Here is a 27,183-nt window from a genome sequence, read left to right as displayed (position 1 = left end):
GTAGGGCGGTATTAGCCCCAATGGTTAATGTACTGGACTCCCACATGGAATTCCTCGGCTCTTAGTCCTGCTGCTTGGGTGGTGTGCCTTAGTATTCCTCTTTCTTTTAGCCTCTCACTGCCTAGTAACAGACCAGTGTTATCTACAACGAGTGAACACTATCCTAAGGCTGGCTGACTTGCAGTCCATGGAAGAAAGGTTCATATTTATATTAATTTTATGGCGCGCCAATATTTGTGGTTAATGACGCTCGGAATTTTCATTTCCCCAGTACACTGCTCGGAACAGTGTTCTCTCTTAGTATTCCTCTTTCTTTTAGCCTCTCACTGCCTAGTAACAGACCAGTGTTATCTACAACGAGTGAATGAATAGTCTACTATTCATTTTTCATGTCTTTGGCATTATTTACTTATTTTAATTTTCAGTGCATTAAGATAGTTGATTTCGCTATTCTACTCTTTAATTTAAATTTTGAAGGAACTAGGACGTCATAACGATTCCTCCTAGAATAATATTAGAATCATTATTTCTTTTCTCTAGAAACAAGCTTCAAAGCAAGGTGATAGACCTAAACTCATAATCTGTCCAGGTTCTTAAGTTCAAATCTTAGGAGTTTGAAGTGCACGCAATGAAACATACTGAAATGAGGTATTGAAAGTATCTTCACTTGGGTACTGCACGTCACAATAAGTGATGTTTAGTTTTGGTAATTAGTTAAATTGAAATGGTTTTTAAACTGTTATTGTACTGCGTTTTATTTGGGAAAAAAAATTGGAAGGCAATAAACTATAAAATAGAAAATAAACGGCCAACAAATGTTAACAAGATAGGGGCACGCCTATGTGGCCTGGCCGTTAGGATGGAATGTGATTAGAGAGAGAATTAAGAATTTTGATAAGGGAACTACTGGAAACCAAAGATCAGAATATCTAGACCAGATTGGGAACGATATTCATCTCGATAATTGCTTGCAGAGTTCTGACGACATTGTAGGTAGATCTGCAGATTGAATCGGGGAAGAGTCCTTAAGGGTATTAAGGGTATTTTTCTCCCAGGGAAGATCCCAGGTTCAACTCCAGCTGGCTAGCCCTTACGACTTTCTCTTCCTAGGAGCTTCTTACAGCTCACTGTCCGGTGATGGAGAGAAAACTGTCCGAGCAGTGTACTGGGGAAATGAAAATTCCGAGCGTCATTAACCTCAAATATTGGCGCGCCATAAAATTAATATAAATATGAACCTTTCTTCCATGGACTGCAAGTCAGCCAGCCTTAGGATAGTGTTCACTCGTTGTAGATAACACTGGTCTGTTACTAGGCAGTGAGAGGCTAAAAGAAAGAGGAATACTAAGGCACCCCACCCAAGCAGCAGGACTAAGAGCCGAGAAATTCCATGTGGGAGTCCAGTACATTAACCACTAGGGCTAATACCGCCCTACCTTATAATTACTACATTTATTGACTGATATCTTAGTAAACACCAAATCAGGAGGCGGTGAATCCCCCCTTCACCGTTCCCCTCTGAGACTCCCACATAGCTTTACTGAAATAAATTGACATTAATAAGCTCCTATGTCAGAACTAACATTAGCTTCCCATCTAAATTGCTATTTATTTAAATTTTAAATAAATTTCTGATTACAAATTCAGGAGAATTTCAAAGAAACCAGAAAATTTGTCAATTAGGATTATATACTGGACCACTAAGAGAAAGTTACACTTCGAACTGCCTGATATATTTATAAAAAGAAAACCTACATCTAATTATATAACCTAAAAACATACTTAAATATATGAATCATACTTAAATATGTTAGGCAAGCCAAAACATGAAGGAAAAACAGTTATTTAGTAAACTTCAATATAAAACTGCTCTCATTTTATAAATTTAAATTTTACATTGGAAAGATTATTGCCTATTTCAGCCTTAAATTATTGTATTATATAGTTAAGCTTTCGACTTAAGAGTCCAGGTCGTCTTCAGGATTTATACTCAGTAACAATTATGAAACCTTATAGGTTAGTGTGTCTACTGTTCTGACATTTAGGCATAGAAGATACATCAACCTTTAAGGTTAAAGGGTGACAATGTAAATTGTAATATGACTGGTAATAAGTATAAGCCTGGAAGATGACCTCCTAGGCCCTAGATCGAAAGCTTAGCCATATAATGATATAATAGTGACTGAAGTTAGCAATTATCTTTCTTCCCTATTTCGATTAATGAAAGAGTCACCAAAAAAAAGATGAACAATGTTCGAACAATAAATAAATAAAATTGGGCATGATTTAAAAATATAATCGAACATATATTATTTAAGAGCCAATCGAAAACCAAGCAACAAACAACTTGCAAGAGAAGATGGATTGGTGGCGGAGGTTTACATCACGAAAAATGTGCAATAAGTTGGAAATGCTGCAAATCGATTTGAAAAACAAAACAACAAAAAACTTAAGTCATTCTTGCATGATTAAACAAGCGAGATTTCTTATTTTATTTTGTAGATTGTGCACCATCGTATTGCATCAGGAGCAATGGGAATATGTTCCCCTCCTCACCCGACCTCGAAATAAAGTTATTTTTAAGAATGCCAAAGAAGTTATGGAACTGGCAAAATTAATGCAATATTACATGTGGTTATTACATTAACTTTCCATCTCTTACGTATCAGCTTTTTGGTAGTTATTGCTTAATTGCAGTGCGATACACAATAAGTATTATCTCAAATGTATGTTTCCCAGTATTTCTGAGATCTATTTACTATCTCACTCACACTTCTTTTTCAAATTGAATATTTCCGGTTATAAATTTGAGTGCGGAAAATAAGACAAACAGAATACGAACAGGAAAGGAAAAAGAAAGTACTTCCTGTTTGAAAAAAAAGAAGGGAAACTAAACAAAAGATGAGCTACTTATGAGTAACTTTTATAAAAAATAAAGAAGTAAGTTTCAAAAGCCATTTCAGAGAGAGAATCGAGAAAAGAGTACAAATACTGCATCAAGAAGAAAATGGGCACATCCGAGTAATGGTCTTCGACCAAATACTTCAAAATGGCATACCAAAATGGAATACATATCTGGTCATTCAGGACACAAGGGAAACAAAGTGGCAGATTTATTGGCCCGGGAAGGCTCTGCGGGAACACTTCGTTGGCCCGGGGAGCCCTGCTTAGGGGTTTCGAAATGTGTTAAGTCTGCGGCCATTAACTTATTGGGTGCAGAGTAGTGCTCAGAAGTAGGGCAGAGACAGGCGAAGGAGTTCATCAGAGGCTATTCGCCGAGGTTGACCGCTGAATTAATCAGTCAAGGCCGCGTGTGGCTATAAGGATAATTGTAGGCCTATTAACTGGCCACTGAAGGCTCAGTAAACACATGGGCCTGGCAGATGATAGCCTTTGTAGGTTCTGTAAAGGATGAAGAGGAAACGGCAGTGCACGTGTTGTGCCAGTGTGAGGGGCTTGTCTGGGCTAAGGATGTTACTTCTCGGGGAGGAAAAACCAAAGCCTGAGAGCTTTACCCAGGAGCCACTCTCCATAATGAAGAGTCTGATTAAGCGGATGGGTCTGGAGAGTGAGCTCTAAAGTCGGGGAGCCACAATAGATACATAGGGGTCTATCCATAGGCCTTGAGGCCGCCCTAATTTAACCTATTCTAATGGAATACCCAATTCACCTATTTTGTGGATTTCAGATGGGCTGTGATAAAAACAGAAGCCAAATAACCGATAATTCCAATTTTTTGAAAAGATCTAGGAACCTCCGGAAGTTAACATTTTACACCATTCTGAAATTTATGCGAACTTTTTTTCTATCAACAAAGTGTAAAAGAAAGTTGAAAAATTAAAAGATAAATAAATATAAACAATGTATAATATAAATGAAAACAAATTTTAATTTATAATACAATAGAATGGAAACGAATCTGTATAATAAATATTTTTATTTATTTTATTTTTTTCCAAAGGAACTTTCACTCTCCTTAGCGGTAGTTCTTCGTCCGTGAATAGAACATACGAAAGACAATTATGATATAATAGAACAGATAAGATAGAAACAGTTCTAATACCTTCTAATGTTAGTATTAGCAAAAACAGTGCTAGCTCCTCCCACTTTTGACCAAGAAAAATAATAATACTTCACAAACTTTCCCTATTATTGGTCTATTTAGTTCTAGTATCCCATTATTAACTCACAATGTCCTTGGACCAAACCGCAATCTCTACTTTACTATTATTATTATTAGTATTTCCCCTTGTAAATGATTAAAACTCTATTGGTTAACATTCTTCAGTCGATTAGATATCGATGGAGAGGTTGGGCATGAAAGCCTGACTTTGGAATGAGAGTTTTACGCGAGAGAAAACAATTCACTTTACAAGTATTAAACAAGTATTCATTAACATTTGCTAGAGTTGTGCACAATGTCCACAATATGAGGAGTGTAGAAAAGAATAGTGCAATGTGTAGAAGAACAAGTAACTACGTGCAGCAAAGAATAAGAACAGACATCTCATTTTCTCGCTGACTAGGTGACTACAATAGGGACACGGGCATTATGGATTATTAGATTCCCTAGAATCATTAAAGCTCAAATGATTCGGTCTACTGTTTAGCTATTTATCGTCTAATTAGTTTACTATCTCTATGTTATTTTAGTGAAATCTCTTAGTTAAGTTAATGCTAGTCATAAAACTCCCTAGTAGTACTATACTTTGATTCTACTTAGCCCCATTTTAAGGTTCCTATAACGATAATTGCAGACTCACATTGGCCCCACTCAATGATTCCAACATTTTTAGAAAAAAACTATTGGGGTTTACTATGTCTATTTGGGATGTACGAGGTGTGGCTATTAAAAAACGAGACTGATGCTGCAACAGAAGAACTATGCATGCGCCAAATCCTAACTACCGACAGCTGTGCAGCGTAAAGTCTTCTCTTTCGATTGCAGCGTATCACGTGTTTGTAGAGAAATCTGTCCGACCGGAACCGTCGTTTGTGTAAGAGGTGTTAGTTTCGTTTTGCCGAAAACATGATACTACACATGTAGTTGAGCAACGAATTGTCGTGAAATTTCACATGAAACTTGGTAAAACCGCTACTTATCACGAAACTTATCTTTTATTAAAAGAAGTTTATGGCGATGAATGTTAATCACGTGCGCGTGTTTTTGAGTGGATCAAGCGTTTCCAAGATGGCCGAGAAGACGTCGGAGTTGATGACCGCCCAGGTCGCCCTTCCACGTCTAAAACGGATGAAAATATCGATTGCAAATAATCAACATTACTACCGTGAGGTACTAGCACAACTCCGTGAAAGAGTAAGGAAAAAACGACCCGATTTGTGAAAGACCAAGTCATGGGGTTCTCCATCAAGACAACGCGCCGGCTCACACTGCATTGTCTGTCAAGACAAGTACAACATCCCAGTTTTAGGCCATCCGCCTTATTCGCCAGACCTAGTCCCATGTGACTTTTATCTGTTCCCCAAAGTCAGATCTGCATTAAAAGGAAAATGATTTCAGTCCGTTGAAGCTGTGAGAGAAAAAGCTGCATGCGTCAAGCAGGAGCTCACAGAAAAAGACTTCCAGCACTGTTTCTAAACAATGGTAAATTCGCATGGAGCGTTGTAGGGATAGGGGATGGGTGTATATTGAAGGTGATAATAACTAAATATGTATAAATTTAAAATAAAATGTTTTACAGCATCAGTATCGTTATTTAATAGCCACACCTCGTATATGGCAAACGCCATTTCTTTTGCTGATTTTATACTGAAAAGCAAACAATTACTATCAGTGTTAAAGCTTTTTTAAGGGCTGATACCAGCAGAATTGTCTTTGACGTTGCTATTATTGTTGTCAACTTATAGTGTACGAGTTCTTTCAACTAAAATTTCGTTTCTTTTAAAAACGTGGTTCTAAAATAGATCTCACATTCATCTTCGATTAACGAGCGGTGAAAATAATTTTTCTGAATTCTTTATAATTGGGAAATCACTATCATTTTTTCCAAACGATCATTAGCCTAAAACTACACCTATTATTTCGCGATATGTCACCTAGAAATTTTTCAATCATAAGACAAAGATATCTTAAATAATTTTTAAAAGAAACAAGAAATGAGAGACTGAGGAAATACTATAGTTTTAGCCTTAAATCGTCTGTGAAGCGCCGGGCTGTCCGATGAAAAGAAGGACTCCAGAATTGATTGTCCTTAGTCTGATAACATTAGCAGCTAAGAAATATAGCTACTAACTTCGCTTGGAGGAAGAGTGAGGTTAGCCTATATAGGCATGCCGATACGTTAAGCCTCTAATCGAACACCACAGAATGAAGAATCGTTTCTATTAAACGAACATTCATTTTATAAACTTTCAACATATCAACCAAAAATTCTCTTTCAATAGTAAGAGAAAATTAAAACATAGAAAACTACAAATGGTAAAGATATTCAAGTAAAAGTATTCGTCAAATTGCTGAGTACATAACAAAAGTAGTTAACACATAACATGAGTTAATTATAATTTAATTAAAAAACATTAAAATCCATTTTTTTAAAACAAATTTAAAAACTCACCTCCTGTTCCCAGAACTTTGAGCAATTCAAATGAAGACATATCAACTCGACCAGCACCGCTCAAGTTGACTGTAAAATACATAAAAAAAAATTTAATTAAACTTTTTTATTAATTAAAAAACAATTAAATTTAATTAATCATAAATTAATTTTATTTTAAAAGATAAAAATTAATAAAACAGTAAGAGTAATTTTAAGTAAATAAAAGTTAATGTATAGCAAAAATTAATTTAAAACAAAATTAGAAAATTAAAATAATTTTAGCCTTTTTAAATTAAGAAATTAATTATTTGTCTTTAATGGCGGCTTCTATAGTTTTCAAGGTGCCATTTAATTATTAAAAATAAAAAAATGTAAAAAATTGACTATTTTTTCTGGTGGGCTTTACATTGAACTACCAATTAGGAGTTGAGGTCAGAGGCTTACTAGCAAACACACTTCGCAATAAATTTCTCATATTAACCAAGTCCTATACAAGGACTCGAATCCACTAAACCAACAATACACCGTAGCATTGCGGGTCTAGACTATAACCTCCAAACACACTTTACTATTGTACAAATTTCTCATTATTAACCAAGCCCTATACAAGGACTCGAATCCACTAAACCAACAATACACCGTAGCATTGCGGGTCTAGACTATAACCGCTCGGCTATCGTGGCGCCTAATTTAATTATTAATTGATAGTAATTAAAATAATAGTTTTTCTATTGATCCTTATTGAATTGAATGGAATTTGAGCAATGTTTTAATTTTTATCACCTATCACAGGAACAAGAAAAGTAATGATGTGATGATATAAATTAATTGAAAAATAAGAGGAGACCCCAAATAAACCCCCACATGAATAAAGCAAAAATAATAGGGGTTGTAGACAATGAAAACCCTAAATATAATTGCAATATCTTGAAAGATAGAACAAGAACGTTTTTTTTCCCCTACCGACAAAATGAAGGTTAAAGGGGAGAAAGTGGAAGAGTATCGATCGCGGCAGGATGTCTGGATTGTTCCAGCCCGACAATCCATATAGAATTATGATGGGGGTTGAAAAGTTGGTTAGACCCAGCGATTGGGGTTGGCTGAGTTAAAAACACGCGACCAACCTTCTTCTGACCCTTTCTCGGCAAAGAAGTTTCCATTCCCTTGAACGCATAGGACTGAAACACCAAAGCCATTAGGAGGACTCGGAATACCGAATAGTTGGGGAAGAAGAGAACGACTGTCACAAAGGAGGGGAGAGAGAGAGATATGAGAGAGCAGAGTAATATCTTCCATAATCCCATCATAGTGCAAGAGATTGTAAGTTCCTAACCATTATATCCGCAATAGAAAATAAAGGAAAACAGAGCATAGCTTTTAAAAACATTTTATTGCTTCTAAATTGTTTTTTTTTTCTGTTAATAGTTATAATATGGCTGGCTGTTATAATACTAAGAAGGGAAAAGATCGCGTGTTGCTGTTATAAACATGGAATACTTCTGCTTAATGGGAACTCTTTTTTGTATGCGACAGACAAGTCCAGCTGTTAGAATAATAACAGAATGTGAACCAGCGCTGACTAAATAGTTTCTATTTCGTCTCTACTGTTCACTTTATGTTTATTTAAGGGTTATTTATAAATAATAGGTTTGATTATTATTATTATTTTCTCTTAAAACAGTAAATGTGAAATTTTCGGTCTAACTAGAAGTAGAAATATGTTTTAAATGCTGTCTTCTTAAATGAGATTTTCAAAAATGATTTTGGAATTGATTATACATTGACGCATAAATCACTTTAATAATGAATGACCATTCACTATTTATCTTTATCGTATCCAATGCCTGCAATCCAAAATCCTTCGCCCCCTAGTCAATGCTCCTTTTCTACGTCTCTAACCACACAATCCACAATGATCTTAAACTTCCCTTCGCCCAAATCCCATTATCCTTACATTCCATTCCCAACTATCCCCTAACACGAATCCTTTGGGTCCAAACCATCTCAACCTCCACCCTCCCCAACTAATCCTCCACAACGTTTGAAGCATCGGTGGCCTCGCCACTAACTGCGAATGTAGCGTCGACTATCTTCTGCTATAATGGCATATTACGACTGCTATCGCTGGATGGTCGCTGTTCACGCCAGTGTGTTCTTGTTGGCCTAGACCTACCTAGGGGTAGGCAACCTTTTTCAAGTAGAGAGCCATTTCTACTTAAATAATTTTAATAAATCTTACCAAGGAGCCGCAAGGATGATAGTGTAAAAGCTCTGAAGATAATTTTTATTCACAATTTATTATTTTATGATATTCAATAACATTTAAATATTTTATATATTTATTTTCACATATTGCAAAGTAAATAAATAATAACTAAACCTGTGTTTGAATGAAAATGGCGGCAGTCCTATATATTACGTACTGTATTTTAATATAATTCTATTCAATTTCAAACAAATCTCAATTTAAAATTCTTTTTGAAAAAATATCTTTACTTTAATAAATGAAATTTTCATTTATTTCAATAAAATTGAAATATACAATTTATTTTGGACAGGCTGAAGAGCCACAAAATTTGGATAAAACAGCCGTATGCGGCTCGCGAGCCGCGGTTTGCCGACCCCTGGCCTAGCCTATCAGCACACTCTATTATCGACTTTCTGTTTTACTTATTGCATTGATTTAGTTGTAAAAATCTAAATAAAGGTTACAAAATAAATGAATAAATTTAATGATTTACTGTACACATGATGTACAACTTTTATTTAGAACGTTTTGCAATGTACAGTTTAACAAACTGTACTATAAGAATTTGTAAATATATATTTTTAAATTACTATTTTTAAGGATATACAAGCCTGGAACTTTGAAATTGTACCAAGTGAAAGTCAGTTGGTAGACGTGTGTTCCACTGATATATGTATATTTCAACTCAAACGAAGTTTATGTTCAAAACAAATATTTAGAATATTTACTAAATCGTAAACGACTTTGTATTTAAAAGCAGAACTTTGAACTTTCCCACAACTGCTGCAAAAATAATATTTGAACAAAAAACTTCTTTGAAAAAAGAAAATGAAAAATATTCAGGTGAAGAAATGATGTTCATAATTTTTAATTCAGAAAGAAGTCAATAGGCCAACTGATTATAGTTAGATGAGATTAGAACGCAGAATCTGAGACAACAACAACAAAAAATGACTGGCGTACAGTATGCGTGATGAAAAATTGAATGATGAAAACAGTGAAGTTCGTACTTCAATGAAAAGGAGTATCTGGAAAACGTCATCACACTACATGGCAGGGTGATGGCTTAGAATCCACGTGTAATACTTTACACGGTAAGGAAGTCGAAAAGAAAGTAAACCGGAAATAGAAAAAGAAAAGAACAAGATACACAGGAGTTTGTGCGTAAAAAAGTAAAGAGGATTTTTTTTTTTTTTTTACCAGTGACAGGGGTTATCTATCTAGTGAGTGTTGTTGGATATGTGTTTTAGGGTGTTTGTATGTGTGTTTGGAAAAGGCGACAAGAAAATCTTTTAAGATGAGCTAGAGAAAGAGAAAGGGAAAATCATCAACCAAAAAGATACTCTCTACATCAACCTTTAAAAAACATCCTTACATCTCCCACACAACACCACAGTTGAGAGAACACGTTTTTTGGTCTGGGTTATCCAGTGGTAAAAATGAAGACGAAGCAAATGGGAGAGAGAAAGAGACCATGAAGAAGAAGAGGACGCAGTGGATTCTTGGCGGCCTTGTGTTAGTTAAGACGCATGCGCGACCCACTTTAGCATTTACTAATTTTTATTTATTTTCCCCGTCAGCCCCAGTTTGTAAACTTCTTTTCTTTTTGGAATGGTTCTTCCGGATATGTAAAGAAGGATATATTCTTCTGTAAAGATTGTATTAATGGGAATATGCAAATTTGAAAGTGCATCAATAGAGATTAAGGTGGCCCAATACAAAAGGTTTGTTTGAAAAGGGCCCCAAATATGAGGAAAAAAAAACAATATCTGAATTTATTACTTCCATTCATCGTCAGAGGTATGATTAATTAGTGCAGAGATTTCGATTTCACTTATGCTTCCATCTCGCACTACACCTGCTCATTGGTTTTAGTGACTCATTCAATAATCCAGAAAGAAGGGAAGAATAATGCCAATTTCAGTCATCATTATGCCGAGCTTTCGACCTAGGTGACTAGGTCATCATCAGGGCGCTTAAGCTCACTGGATTAACGAATCAGTCACCAAAAAAAAAAAAAACAATGAACAATAATTACAAAATGAATAATCCCTGAAGATGACCCCTAGGTCAAAAGCTTGGCAAAATGAAGGAAATCATGACTTAAATTGGCAATATTGTTTGCCTATTAAAAGCAACAGGCCGTGTTTGTTCTCACAGATTATTTATTTTCATTTTAAAATAAATAATTGGTTCACATTACGAGGGTCGTTTGAAAAGTCCGTGCAAAAATAAAAACTACTTAATTTTTTGGGGTAAACCTTTTTTATTTTTCAACATAGTCTCCTTTTAGGCTTATACACTTCGTCCAACGCTGCTCTAGTTTGTGGATCCCTTCCGAATAATAAGATTTGTCCAAGTCTGAAAAATAGCCATTCCTTTCTGCAATCACCTCCTCGTTTGAATAAAATCTTTTTCCCGCCAGCCATTTCTTCATATTGGGGAACAAATAGTAGTCCGAGGGAGCCAAGTCTGGAGAATAGGGGGGATGTGAAACGAGTTGGAACCCATTAATTTAGCGACCACAACTGCTGAGGTGTGAGCTGGTGCGTTGTCGTGATGGAAATGGACTTTTTTGTGGGCCAATCGTGGGCGTTTTTCTTGCAGCTCGGTTTTCAAACGGTCCAATAACGATGAATAATATGCACCTGTAATAGTTTTACCCTTTTCCAGATAGTCGATGAGGATTATTCCTTTCGAATCCCAAAAGACAGTCGCCATAATCTTTCCGGCCGAAGGAACGGTCTTCGCCTTTTTTTGGCGCAGATTCCCCCTTGGTAACCCATTGTTTAGATTGTTCTTTGGTCTCAAGAGTGTTGTGATGTATCCATGTTTCATCCACAGTGACGAAACGACGCTGCGGATTCTTCTGGAACAGCTGCAAACCGTCCTTGCAACACTTCACACGATTTCGTTTTTGGTCAAGCGTGAGCAATCGCGGCACCCATCTTGCGGATAGCTTTGTCATGTCTAAATGTTGATGCAAAATATTATGTACCCGTTCATTCCAGATGCCCACAGCACTAGCAATCTCACGCACCTTCACTCTTCTGTCATCCATCACCATATCATGGATTTTATCAATGATTTCTGGAGTAGTAACCTCAACAGGGCGTCCAGAACGTTCAGCGTCACTTGTGCCCATATGGCCACTCCGAAAAGTTTGAAACCACTTATAAACTGTTCTAATCGAAGGTGCAGAGTCACCATAATGTTTATCAAGCTTCTCTTTAGTCTCCTGAGGCGTTTTGCCTTTCATAAAGTAGTGTTTAATCAACACACGAAATTTTTTTTCGTCCATTTTTTGAAAATCACTCGACTTCCTCGATTCAAACGAATGCCAAACACAAAGAAATAGACCGATCTGGCTGAAACTTGGTGTGTGTTCTTCCAAGAGATGCTACTAACTAAACATAACCTCGATACGCGCCAGTAGTGCTATCTCTCTGACTTTGCACGGACTTTTCAAACGACCCTCGTATTTCTATCATATATAATATTTTAATGAACGAATGAGAAGAGCCAGGTGAAAGCGAATAAATACATTTTATTAACCAAAGGATTATGTAATATTTCATATTCAATATGATTGATATTCATTGAAATAATAAAAACTGAAAATTTATTAGAATAAATTAGACTACAAATCAATCATACTGCACAAGATAAAGTCATATTATTTTATTTAGAAACCCCATACAATGGCTGTGCAAAAGTGAAAAATAATTAAAGTTTAAAAATATTTATTTATCATCAGAAGAAAGAGAGAAGAAACAGCATCTTTGGTTCTTTTTTTGGGAGGAATACAGGTTTTAACGACCTTGAAAGTGAACAAATACAAAGGCTTGAACATCATCATTCATAAACAATCATCTTTGATTATACTATTTGAAAGAAAAATTTCGGCAAATTTTATATTAATATTTCATTCCTTTTACTTTTAGTAATCGCAATTTCAGTAAATTGTTGATAGTGAAGTATGGGCGGAAGCAATTCAGATAGATCAACAATTTATCTATCTAATCTAATAAACGCGAGTTCGAACTTGGGATCTACTACTTACAACACCACGCTTCGCAACCACTGGCTACAGAGTAAAGTAGAAGAAAAAGTAAAGCCTATTTTTGTTCAGTCTGGCTTAACGCGAAGCTGCCAAATTTTAATTAGTTATCTTCTTAACTGGCACTACAACTCGCTTGCGCGAATCTTGGCCTCCTCTGTCAAAGTTTGCCAGTTGTCCCGGTCCAATGCTGCCACCATCCAGTGAGCACCTTCGGACACCAAGGAGTGTTCTTGAATCCAAAAAACCATCAGTCCATCGCGACCTCGGTCTGCCCACTCGTCGCGTGCCATATATATTTTCTTTTATTATCTTTTGTGGTATTTCCTCTGGATTCATTCTGGCTACATGCCCAGCCCAACGAAGCCGTCCAAGCTTCACCACACTCACCACGTCGACGTCCCTGTACAAACTCCTTAGTTCTGCATTACTTCTCCGTCTCCATGTTTCGCCATCCAAAATGGCTCCATAGATCCGGCGAAGAATTTTTCTTTCGAACCTAAGGAGAACAAGCTCGTCATTTTTGGTGGTGACCCAGCACTCTGAGGCGTATGTTAAGACGGGTCGGATAAGGGTCTTATAAAGCCTTATCTTAGTCGACCTGGAGAGTAACTGACTTCTAACATGATGTTGCAAGCCGAAGTATGTCCTGTTAGCCAGCAGTATTCTTCTATTAATCTCACTGTGCACGTTGTTGTCGGGATTCACCTAGATAAAATAAAATTATTCACCCACTCGAAGGTGTAATTTCCGAATTGCACAGTATCCTGTTTCTGAAGTGGAGGGAATTAGTTATCGTAAGAGTTTTAATTATGGCCTCAAAATGGCACTTCTCAGGATGACTTAACTTGGTCCAAAAGCTCAAAACCAGTAGTAAAAAGTAAAGTAAAGTAATCGCCTAATTTTTCAGGCGGGGCTTGACGTCCAACTACCAATTAGGCGTCGTGGACGGAGGTGACTAGCAAACATACTTTACTGTAAATTTCTTTTATTAACAATTAAATAAAATCCAAGGCCTAAGACCAGAAATTGAACTCAGTACCACAATACATATTAGCTTCACTGGTTTCGCCGCTGAACCGCTCGGCTACCCTGGCGCCTTCGTATTCCCACAGTATTTGACATCGAAACAAGATATTAAAGATCAAAAACCACCATTACTACAGTCCTAACTTGATTTTCAACAAATTTAAAAGCCCAAATCTCCCGACCGTTTTGGAGAGACTTACTTTTAGACCGACATACCGAATTTGTGAATAGCCCCTCCCTTTTTTCTAATATAAGGACCCTTAAAACGCCCATTTCCGAAGAGACCTTAAACTGTAAGAATTTACTTCTTTCCTCTTTCTTTGATTCAAGAAAAAAAATTAGGAAAAGAAATCCTAAATCATCGCTTGCATATTTCTTTATCTTGTTAAAAATTGCAAACAATTCTTGAAATTCTCAATAATTGCATCGAGAACTCGGTCAAGGGAAATTAAGAGAGAGAACATTTCCTCATAACTTCGCGGTCTCTCGGTCGTACACTAAAGTCTTGACGTTTAGACTCGATTTAAATTGCACTTGTTTATATTTTAATCCTTTCACAAAATTAAAGAATTTTAATTTACATTTTTTAGATTTTTTAAAAATAAATTTATTATGTCTAACATGTTTTGAAATAAATATTTATAAAGAAATGAATCGTTAAGTATTTATTCCAAGAAAGCAGGTCAGGCTAATATGTGAAGGCCGTTTCACAGTTGGGTCAATACTGATTTAGGCAATAGTAGTGTATATAGTAAAAAACTTATTTTGAAATCACATTTCATTTTTTTTAATTAAACAGATCAAAATTAAGCTTATAAACGCTCTATATTGCTCGATATTTTAAAGAAAAATTAGGGAATTTTATCTTGTATAGAAAAAGAGAGAAAAAAAATTGTCTATACTGGATGTTTTTCAACATTTGAAAGAAACTACATCAGATCTCCAAACTAACAAGCAAGATTCATAACCTGAGAAGTTATCAGGTGCTGAAGAAAGGACATAACCTTTCCCAGATTCCAAAATTTTATATCTTGGACTGGTTTTGTTAAGTTTTGCCAAGAAACAATATAGGTAATATACAGCTTTGAAGCTACACACAGCATCTTGGGATTTTTTTTTTTTAATTTATTTGCTATTCAAAATCTACAAAGAATAAAATGTAATAAGTGAATACGATAAACGAACACTTCATGGCAGGATCAGCTTGAGGAGAGAAGCTGCCCACCGGCAACACTCTCGCTGGAGTTTCTTACACTATTGAAGCTGGTCACGAGGCCAACTGCGTTTCAATCGTCGTGGAGGACGATCTGAAATGGTTTTGGAGGCGAGATTTTGAACAAGAGGACTTGTGGGGAATGGAAGAGAGTCAAAGAATTTTCTATATTTAGATTTAGATTCGTCAGTTACTCTTATGAGATTTTGAGGTCGTTATGGAGGGTGGAGTTAGAGACATAAAATGGAGAATTAGTAATCTGTCATAGAATTTTTGATTGGAAGGACTGGATCTTTTGTGAATTGGAAAGTTTGGCTGAACTTCCACAGTTCGAGTCCGTAAGTCCAGCTCGGTTTGAGTACGCAGTTGTATATTAAGTCTTTTAAGTTCCAGTGGCAGCTCAGATTGTCTGCCAATTAGTCGCAGTAGTAATTTGTTTCGTCGGTTGAGTTCAAGTCTTTTCAGTTTAGGGTGCGGATTCCACGTTAGTCTTTTGTCAATGTACATCCCAAGGTAGCGAACTAAATTAGCGGAAGGAAGAGGAATTGAGTTGAAACTTATAGAGGAACAAGAATTACGACGCAGAGTAAAAGTTATCTGTTCGCACTTTTGAGTATTGAATTTGACTCTCCACTTTTTTGCCCAGGGTTCTAGTTTGTGTAGATGAGATTGTAGAAGAGAGGAGGCTGTAGTGGCATCTGAGTTAGAAGAGAGAATAGCAGTATCGTCAGCGTAAGTGCAGAGCAGTGTGTTTGAGTCAGTTGGTAGGTCAGATGTGTACACAGTATAGAGAAGCGGTCCGAGAATACTTCCTTGAGGTACACCAGCCCGTGCCAGAGAGTAGTCGGAAGAGGCAGATCCACAACTTGTCTTAAAGAAGCGGTCGGTAAGAAATGATAGTATAATCAAGTAATAAGTTGATGGAAGAGCACTCTTTAACTTCCACAATAGTCCTGGGTGCCAGACTCGATCAAAGGCCTGAGCCACGTCGAGAAAGGCTCCACAGCAATATTGTTTCCGCTCCAGAGAGGAAGCAATGGCGTCTACTACTCTGTGACACTGGTGAATAGTGCTGTGCTGTTGTCGAAAGCCAAACTGATGTGTTGGAATTATAGTCGCAGATTCCAGAATAGGGTAGATGCGTTTAAGTAGAAGTTTTGCCAATTTTTTTCCCATAATAGGTAGCAAACTAATAGGTCAGTACGAGGTTGGAAGGTGTAAAGGTTTATTAGGTTTCGGTATCATTTTTATTACAATTTCCAAGTTAAGGGAAACTTGGGATTTAAATACGAGATTTCAACAAGTTTCATTTTAAACTTAAGAGTAAAACCAAAATACAAAATGTACGCTAAATAAATAAACGATGAAGGTTGCAGAGAGAGAAGTTGCCCAGTGTCTCGAAAATGTGAGTTAGTCTGTCTTCCTTTATTTTTTATTTTTTGGTCCAAACGTAATTGTGAATTAAACCCCAAGGTCTTGCGGCGACTGTTCTAAGGCTCACAATAATATTGTAGTTGGAATAGTGGGGGGATACACTCAATATTCACGCAGTTATTGAGCACTACACAATTTATTTACCCCCTGTAATCATCATTATTATCTCACATTATATCTTCTTACGTAGTAGTTTTAATTCTACTTTCTACTGTTACTATTAAAATAAGAATGCATAAACGTTATGCTTGGCAGACAGGTTGGTACGTGTGAAAACGTTGGTTATATGTAACATATTAGAAAAAAGAAAAAACGTTTCCGAGAGTACAAAAAAAAAAATTACGATCTGTACAACTGACAAATTGACATATCGACAGACATACAAATATGAAACAAAAATAAGACAAGTTTTACACAAAAACTAGAATAATGTAGACAAATTCTTTTCGTCAATATGATACTTTTTGTGTTAGCCTTTATTTTTTTTTCTCTTGCGTAACACTTGGGGGCTGCAGAATTAACTGTTAAAGTGTGGAAACTGATTATATTTGAGGACATAAGGGGATACATCCTTCTAAAATAGTTCTTTATTTTTTTTTTCCAGTACACTCCCGACTCTCCAGAGTTCTATCGTTCTAGACAACATTGTACATCCACCTGAGCTGCTAGGAAGAGAGGAAAATCTAAGGAGCCAGCAGCTGGATTCGAACCTGGCATCTCCGTGTTGGAGTTCCAAATTTTTTAATATATTCTCTCAATAAAACAGATACTATGACCTAAGTGAATTTTTTAAATTCTTTTTTCTTTGACTGTAAGTGTCCGTTTTTTGAGGTACCTGAGTCACAAAATGTGGTTTTTAACAAACGTTTTACGAGTGTTTGAGAGATCCTAAGTAAGAAAGTGGACGAGAAGCTTTAACTAAAAGCAACCATATCAAAAGATCAAGTTTAAACTAACTGCTAACATTTTGTAAGTTACGGCAATAAAACTACAAACTCGCACACATAATAAACTAATGGTCACTTTCAATAAAGAAAATATGAGAAAAACATTTTCCACAAACTAAACCAAACACATTTACAGGCGTCAAAGAATTGTAGAGTTTATAGTGTCCCCATCATACATCCTAGAGATCATTCAATCAACTTCAGGCAAGAGCAAATTTTATCGCTCTGGCTGGTAAATTTAGGACCCAAAGCCTTTCGGCACTAATATCCCCAGGTACAATAGAACTTAACCGCGATCAATTACATCATCAACATTCCAGTAGAACATTAAAGGAATAGAGGGAAAGAAAGGAACATGATATTTAGGTGAAAGCTGTTATTGAACACTTTTATTGAATTAACTTTGGATTATTGAAATGTTGGAAAGGTAGGTACACGATATGGCCGACACATGTCCTACCATGATGCAATACGAGTAGATAATTAATTTGAAAACATTAATTTAAACTCATTCATTAATAAAAAAGTGATTAGAACAAACATTTCGTCCAATTAACTCTAATTAGGTGTCGTGGACGAAGGCGATTAGCAAACATACTTTACTACAAAGTTCTCATATTAACCATTAAATAAAATCCAAGACCAGGGAATCGAATCCACTAACCAACAATACATCTTAGCTTTGCAGGTCTAGTCTAACATAATTTACTACAAAGTTCTCATATTAACCATTAAATAAAATCCAAGGCCTAAACCGAGGGAATCGAACCCACTAACCAACAATACACTTAAGCATTGCGGGTCTAGCCCCCTAACCGCTCGGCTATCGTGGCGCATTTTAAAAGAAAAATAATAGAGAAAACTTCTGTACGATACATTGAAATAAACTTCCATGTTAAATAAAGCGTAAAAAATATTGTTCTGCAGTGGAATTTAAGTGGGAAATTACACAGCATTAACTATTTCAGAAATTGTCTTGTTATGTAAGAGAAAAAAACAATACAAAATGACAATTTTTAAAAAAAATCTACAACTTGGCCAATACTTGTGAATAAAATTATTAGTGTTGGGGAGCAGAAAAGTTGAACAGAATTTGTTTTTGTGACTAACTACTGCCAGGAATGTTAAGTACTAAGTGGTCATGACTGGAATTTAGGTTAATTTTAAATAGAAAATGATCCTATTAGGAAGGAAGGAATTTTAGGAATGTATTTCGTACATTAAAAGCTCGCCTTCTTGAATGGGATCAATTTTACAATGTCATTGAATGTAAAAATAGATTCTCCCTGAAACTTGAAAGCGTAGTACACTGGCGAGGGCAGAAATGCTTTAGTTTTTAAGTGAAAATGTGAAACAGAAAGTTGACAAGTGATTCCTTCAGAACTTTCAGATTTGAATATTTCTATAGATGTCTTAGCTGTTGCGGTATGCCTTAAGCTGTTGTGGTACTAGAAAAAGTGGAAAAACCAAGCTAGAGGACCAACCCTTTCGGCTGAGAGTTTTGCTTTATAAATTCCAGAATGATTGCAGGACTTCCCCTTAGAGCCATTATGAGAACTTAAGCATCATTAGATTAGACTAGGCGACCCCCTTTGGGTCTATTGTGGCTTCCCTCGCTCTTAGGGCTCACCCTCCAGACCCATCCTTTTGATCAAGACTCCTAATTCTGGAGAGCGACTCTTGGGTAAAAAGCTCATAGGCCTTGGTTTTTCCCTCCCCGAGAAGTAAGATCCTTAGCCATACACAAGCCCGTGACAAAACACGTACAGTGCCAACTTAAGCATCATCATACAACACACTGGTTGCAGCTATAGCATTATTTTGCTTTCTGAGAGGGATGAACAATAAAGATTCCTAAGAGATATGCTCTTCAAAGAAGAAAATATCTTTCCAGAAATCTTGAAATGAAATCTGAAGAAGAAAATGGTCATGAGTTGGTGCTCTGGTAGCGGCGTTTTATGCAGTACAGACTGGACTATCTTTTAGAGTGAATGTAATTCAAAGGGACAAGCTTTTAAATAGTCTGATAGAATTGAAAAGATACTCTAATAAAACTGATAAGTTTAAGGGTAATCACTGGGTACACTGAAGATTGGGTTTAATTTTTTTTAATCAAGCGGATTGAGGCTCCCAAGTGAAGTATTGTAGCTTTGGTCACCCAATATACTATGAGTAAGCTCTGCATGTAGAGATATATTCATTCCTTAGTCAACATCCAAAAGAATGCATCTGTCCCATTATGAGAGACTGAATACTTGGAAATTCCGGGGAGATTCAAACAATGGCGAAACAAGTTTTCTCTTACAGCCAAAAACTAGAAACTTTAGCCCGTAGTTACAGAAAAAGGGTTAGGAAATACTGAGGCGATAATAAATTTAAAAAAATAACCAATTAATAATAAAAAACACTTTTAAAATCCTCGAACTCCATTTTAGAGAACTACTTGGTCAATACGTCAGAGTTTTAGTACCCCTAATATCGTGCAATAAAGTAGAATTGACTAGTCATGTAACAGAATTGGAAAATGTAAATATTTAATAGTTGACATCAAAAAAGAACTAATTAATTTATATATATCAACAAAAATTCAATTATAAATCCTTTTGCATGATTAAATTCTTGGCACGTTATGAACTAAATGGGGAAAAAGTAGAGCAAAATGTAATAATAAATAGATAGATAAATTCTATACGTCTGAAGTGAGATTTAATTCAAGAGAAATGGCTGGTTTTACTAGGAAATAGGGTGTCTAGTTTGAAATGCGGTCAGCTGGTTCTTAGATTTTCCGCTCCGACTGTGGGTTGTGTGGGCGCCCTATATAAAGAGTTCAGGCTCAAGTGAACTTCTTGGAAAATTGTGATGGGGCCGGGAAACTGAGAACTAAAGACTGTTGGCCAACCTGTATCTTTGGCGGTAGGGGTAGTTGTGTAATGGCTATAGAGTCACGAGCTTCCAAGAAGGGAGCGCATTCCAATCTATAAAATTATCAATCGAAACTATTCTTTCTCGATAAACTGATCGATGAGAGAGAGAGCCAGTTACTATAAGAGAAAAGAAATACTAGATAATTTAAAATTCATCAAATACATAGTTACGGAGGGTCATCATCGTAGTCGTGTAATATGGCACAAGTAGATACCATTTGACGGGGGGGGGGGTCAAATGTAAAATTTACATAAATTACTTTATTTAGAAAGCGGTCACAATGATTGGTAGTTTGTAATTTTGTATTTACAACTTCAATTGTCTAAAATTAGATAACTTTACAATAAGAATACAACTGCATAATATGGTGCAACCAAGCAAAAACGATGAATAAGCGAAAAATACCAACAATACACTAACACACAATATATGCACGCCTTAGTGTGAGATTACGTGAACGGCTTAGTATTGGTAGCCCATTAGTCTTACAGTAAACATGTCGAGACATTATGTAGTTTTAAAAATGGTCAAAGGAATTATCGAGTCCTTGGAGTCTGCGAAGAAGGTAGTTGTGAGAGGTGTTCTGTATGAAGAGGATTCTTATCAAATTTGTACAGGGTTTTGCAGACAAAATATATAGATAAGTGATCCACCTTAAGTATTATGTAGTTTAGTATACTAACAATAATGTCAAAATACCCTGTAGTAAGAACTAGAAATCGAAATATAAAATGATGTCCCAGTCGACGACGTAGTTTTAAATCAATTAGGTTTCAAGGTTGTGACTACGCAAAATAATATTGCATTAAAGACGTAATTTTTTCAGCTCATGCATTAAAATCAGAGTAAATAATAAATAAATCATATAAATAAAACCCAGAAAAATGCAAACAAAATCAAAATTAATTTTTACCATACAAACACCAACTCACGGCTGATAATGGCACCAATTACTAAAAACTAAGTTAAAATAAAGGCGATATTCAGATTAAAGGCAATATATATTTATATGAAATATAAATTTATACCTAGATTCAAATTAATTAATTGTTGTCGAATAGATACGACTAAAATGCCTGTTATTGACAGGCATTCTCTTATAAAGTACAAAAAATATCAAAAATTATTTATATGTATGCATACGTGTACGTATATTCATGGGAATTTCATTAATTCACATATTAAAAAAAAGACGAAGAACAAAATATTTTTGAGAGATACATTTTGCAGCCCTATACCCTAATTCCCTTGGAAGTACCCTAACGTTAAGTCTCGTAATGTTTTATATAAAAGTTATATAATTAGATGAAGGATAACCGAGCGGTTATAGGCTAGACCCGCAAAGCTAAGATGTATTGTTGGTTTAGAGGGTTCGATTCCCCTGGTCTAGGCCTTGGATTTTATTTAATGGTTAATATGAGAACTTTATAGTAAAGTATGTTAGGTAGTTATAGGCTAGACCCGCAAAGCTAAGATGTATTGTTGGTTAGTGGGTTCGATCCCCTGGTCTAGGTCTTGGATTTTATTTAATGATTAATATGAGAAATTTATAGTAAAGTATGTTAGGTAGTTATAGGCTAGACCCGCAAAGCTAAGATGTATTGTTGGTTAGTGGGTTCGATCCCCTGGTATAGGTCTTGGATTTTATTTAATGATTAATATGAGAAATTTATAGTAAAGTAGGTTTGCTAGTCGCCTCCGTCCACGACACCTAATTCGGTAGTTGGACGTAAAGCCAGCCAGATAGATTTTTTAGATTTTAGAAAGGCGGGGCGGGACCCTATCCCCACGGCACCACAGCCACACGAGGCTTATTGCGCCTTCCCCTTAAACCTAGTAGGTGAAACCTCCCCTCCTAAGAAGGTCGAGAGCTTTCCCTACTAGTTCCTTCTGCGCTATTATTTCCTTTGGCCTCAAAGTTCCAAAGATGTCATAGCGCAGTCTCTCAATTGCAACGCAATCGAACAACAGGTGAGAGGCCGTTTCCCCCTCTTCCTGGCACAGTCTGCACATCGGTTCCGAGCTAATAAGCCCTATCTTGTGCAGGTGCTTCCTGAACCTTCCGTGCCCCGTGAATAGGCCTGTAATCAGAGTAATCTGATTGCTGCCCAAATCTAGAGTCACTTTAGTACTTTGTTTGCACAACAAGGGCATAACCCTCTTGCTGGTGTTTGACCCCAGGAAGCATCACCCTGTACTTTTCGTGTTCTCTCCAGATCCAGTCTCTGAGAGCCTCACAAACTGCACCCCTGGTGATCCCCAGGACTGGTTCCGGACCAGTGAAGGGAGTATTAGCTCCATTCCTGGCCAACTGATCAGCTATTTCATTCCCTTTGATCCCCACATGGCCCGGCACCCATTCCAATCGGACTTTGTTGTGCCGAGCCAGTTGATCTAGGGCCTTTTTACATTCCCAGACCAGGGAAGAGGTAATTTTGAAGGAAGAGAGAGCCTTCAGTGCCGCTTGACTGTCCGAAAAAATGCAAAGATCTCTATTTCTAAGATCTATTCGCAGATTTTCCCCAGCGCAAGCTCTAATGGCAAAAACCTCGGCCTGAAATACAGTGGCGTATCTCCTAAGAGGACTCTCAGCGAGTACCTTAGGTTTAGGCCCATACACTCCAGCTCCGGTCCCGGCCAGATAAAATAGGCATTACTTTATAATAATAAGAAAAAAGTAAAAAAGTAAAAATAAAAATAAAACCAAGAACTAATAATTTATTTAAAAACTCAAACGAAATGACAGATCTAATTTAGGTCAGCTGACGCTATTTAGACTAGAGCAAAAGTTTTGGAACTTCTAATATAATGACAAGTCAGCTCTCCTACCACTGGACTTGCTGTTAAGTTTGTTAACTAGTTTGGAACTTTCTTAAAATAACAGAATGAGACAAATAAATTAAAACAAAAAATTTTTTTTCTTTTCAATCAAAACTAGGTTAAATTGAAATTATGAGCAACTTTTTAGTTTAGTTAATTTTAAAAAAAAAAAGGATAGTGAAAAATAGATTTAGTTTTTTTTTCTCACCCTCTTTTTTAAGGTAATTCAATTAATAATAAATGATAATTTTAGATAATTAGGAGGTTTACAATTATCTAATTATATTGATAATCTGGCTCAATGAGAGCGATGACCCTCGAACGGGAAAGATAAGAGGCCCTTGTGAAAACAAAATTTACAATTTTATACTTCGAAGTTGCATAAAAGAGTTCGTTCGTCTTTAGAATGATATCTGGAATGCTTTCAAACTCAAAAAATAGTAGGCTCAATTAAGTTGTATGTGTAGCAAAAAAGGGACAAAATTAGAGCACAAGTTTCGAGACTATCTACTTTAAGAACAGTAGTTATTCAATTAAAGTAAGCTTTAAATTACGGTTGACCGAAACATTTTGCTATAATAAAAACGAAGCGCACACGTTGTTTATGCTATCTGCGATTTTTTGGGGTTTATTTACTAACACTTACACACACACACACACACACACAGAGAGAGAAAGAAAGAAAGAAAGAGAGAGACAGACAGAGGAGAGAGAGAAAAAAATGGTTCATTTACTTGGAATATTTTAAAAACAATGAAGCACTTTAAAATAGCAGCAAGCTATTTATAAAAACTGGGAATTCCAGCAATAATCTTTTGAGGAAACCAAATTTGGAATAAATTTCTAGTTATTCCAATGACGTAATTCAACCTGATTTTTTTTTTTTTTATTTATTTTTAATTCAACTACCTATTTATTAAGTCTGAGAAAGGAAAATGTATTTATTCTACATTACTAGAAGAGAAAATTAATTATGAATATATAAATAGTAAGAGAGAAGGAGGGATAATTAAAAGTTTTGAATGAGACGGAAATATAAATTCAGATAATTTAGTAACCTGTAAAATATATGTATTCATATTTTGAGGTTACATTTTTTACAAAATCAAAGCAAAAAAAGAGACAACCTTCAGACAAAGACCATGATCAAATATGCAAATTGCCAGTCATTAAAAAAAAACGTCTTTTAATGCAATTTTGAAATAAGAGAGGTTACATGTAAGACTATTGTGATGTAAGTATGACTTTTTACTTGGAAACATTTTACTAGAAATTCGATTAAGGGTGCTTGTCCTAACAAGAGATGAGTAGACTCCTTCTAAAGTGTTAAGAATTTAAAGATAACTCAAAAGTTTAAGAGCTTGAAAGAAAATTTGGGATAAGGATAAGAGGAATCGGAACACAGCGGAACTTTGAATAAAGAAGTCAATAAATAATTGGAAATCAAATTAATTTAGTTCATGTAAAATTTAAAGAAGCAAACTTAAAGATTCAGAGATACCATAAAATAGAAAGAGATCTCATGGAGTGAAGCGAAAACTAAGAGAACCAACAATAACAAGTGGAAATATGTAAACTTTGATAACACGGCCCCATATTAGTTCACTTCTGAATATATATTAGCACATATATAAATATCTACACAAAACTAAATTATATGTGTATATATGAAAGAGGGAAGTTAATAAAAAAAGATAAAGAGATAGTGTTATGCAAAAAGCCGAGAAGAGAGAGAGCACATGATCATACACATTGCAGTGAGCAGAGTTCACTGACTCTCAGTTCACACTTATAAATATATGAGGGTTCGATTAAAGCTCCAGAGTGTGTGTCGGCAGAAGGACATAGCTACTCCCTCCTCTTCACAAACCATTAACACCAGATATTCAGTACTCTAACACGTCCGACATAATACAACCAGTCCAGGAACGACATCACCAATACTATGCAAAGAGAAGGAGGACCCCATAATGCTCGGTACAATTGTCACCAGATTGAGAAGGGTGGAGGAGTAGAGAACCGAGCAAGTTCCAGTCTCTATACTGGAGAGTATGTGTGGCACTTCACAGCTGCTTTATAACAGCACATGTCACGTTGGAAATTTTACTACAACTGAACTCTTACAATTATATTTCATAACGCTTAAGAGCTACAGTAGCTTTTTGTGGAACTGCTTAAGTCACAACTATTCATAAAGTTTAAGACTGAATTGGATTTAGGTATTCTTCTAGTTTTAAATCATTTTAATTTTTTCAGAGACGACTAGTAAAACATACTTTACTATAAATTTCTCATATTAACCGCTAAATAAGATACAAGCCCTAGACTGAGGAATCGAATCCACTAACCAACAATACATCTTAGCATTGCGGGTCTAGCCTATAACCGCTCGGCTATCTTGGCGCCTTCAACTAGTTATAAAACTTTTATTTTAAACTTTAAGAAGTAAGAATTAATTTTAGAGGTATTTCTGAGGGAATTGAGGTGTATAGGGCTACGCACAAAAGGGTAATATTACTTCTATTCGCCTCTCTCTTGTAAATATGTTTCGTTAAAATTTAGTTTTAACAAAGTAAAAAAATTCTATAAATAAAATGGAATAGCCGAAATGGGAATTCACATATGGATTTACTTATTTATGGTTTTTAGATTGTCTGTTTGCTTAGTTAATAGTTGAGTTACGTACCAACATATTTACGAGGGTCGTTAGAAAAGTCCGTGCAAAAATAAAAACTGCTTAATTTTTTGGGGTAAACCTTTTTTATTTTTCAACATAGTCTCCTTTTAGGCTTATACACTTCGTCCAACGCTGCTCAGTTTGTTGATCCCTTCCGAATAATAGGATTTGTCCAAGTCTGAAAAATAGCCATTCGTTTCTGCAATCACCTCCTCGTTTGAATAAAATCTTTTTCCCGCCAGCCATTTCTTCGTATTGGGGAACAAATAGTAGTCCGAGGGAGCCAAGTCTGGAGAATAGGGGGGATGTGAAACGAGTTGGAACCCTATTTCCATTAATTTTGCGACCACATCTGCTGAGGTGTGAGCTGGTGCGTTGTCGTGATGGAAAAGGACTTTTTTGTGGGCCAATCGTGGGCGTTTTTCTTGCAGCTCGGTTTTCAAACGGTCCAATAACGATGAATAATATGCACCTGTAATAGTTTTACCCTTTTCCAGATAGTCGATGAGGATTATTCCTTGCGAATCCCAAAAGACAGTCGCCATAATCTTTCCGGCCGAAGGAACGGTCTTCGCCTTTATTGGCGCAGATTCCCCCCTTGGTAACCCATTGTTTAGATTGTTCTTTTTGGTCTCAGGAGTGTAGTGATGTATCCATGTTTCATCCACAGTGACGAAACGACGCTTAAAGTCCTGCGGATTCTTCTGGAACAGCTGCAAACCGTCCTTATAACACTTCACACGATTTCGTTTTTGGTCAAGCGTGAGCAATCGCGGCACCCATCTTGCTGATAGCTTTGTCATGTCCCAAATGTTGATGCAAAATATTATGTACCCGTTCATTCGAGATGCCCACAGCGCTAGTAATCTTACGCACCTTCTGTCATCCATCACCATATCATGGATTTTATTAATGATTTCTGGAGTAGTAACCTCAACAGGGCGTCCAGAACGTTCAGCGTCACTTTTTGCCCATATGGCCACTCCGAAAATTTTGAAACCACTTTATAAACTGTTCTAATCGAAGGTGCAGAGTCACCATAATGTTTATCAAGCTTCTCTTTAGTCTCCTGAGGCGTTTTGCCTTTCATAAAGTGGTGTTTAATCAACACACGAAATTCTTTTTCTTCCATTTTTTGAAAATCACTCGACTTCCTCGATTCAAACGAATGCCAAACACAAAGAAATAGACCGATCTGGCTGAAACTTGGTGTGTGTTCTTCCAAGAGATGCTATTAACTAAACATAACCTCGATACGCGCCAGTAGTGCTAT

At 36.1% G+C, this 27,183-nt stretch overlaps 1 protein-coding gene across 2 annotated transcripts in view; it reads right to left on the bottom strand.

Annotated features, from left to right (window-relative positions):
• LOC141455911 (ribosomal protein S6 kinase alpha-5-like) overlaps positions 1 to 27,183 on the bottom strand; it is a 423,200-nt gene that overhangs the window by 241,469 nt on the left and 154,548 nt on the right. For both annotated transcript variants that reach the window (XM_074131400.1, XM_074131401.1), the window contains exon 2: positions 6,576 to 6,644. In XM_074131400.1, coding sequence (XP_073987501.1) covers positions 6,576 to 6,644 — 69 coding nt within the window. The remainder of the gene's footprint in view (positions 1 to 6,575; positions 6,645 to 27,183) is intronic.

The sequence above is a fragment of the Rhodnius prolixus genome, unplaced genomic scaffold (genome assembly GCF_049639745.1).
Source record: "Rhodnius prolixus isolate KJV_2025 unplaced genomic scaffold, Rpr scaffold_4, whole genome shotgun sequence".
Lineage (NCBI taxonomy): Eukaryota > Metazoa > Arthropoda > Insecta > Hemiptera > Reduviidae > Rhodnius > Rhodnius prolixus.
The sequence above is the reverse complement of the archived record's forward strand: the minus strand, read 5'-3'. Positions and strand labels throughout refer to the sequence as shown.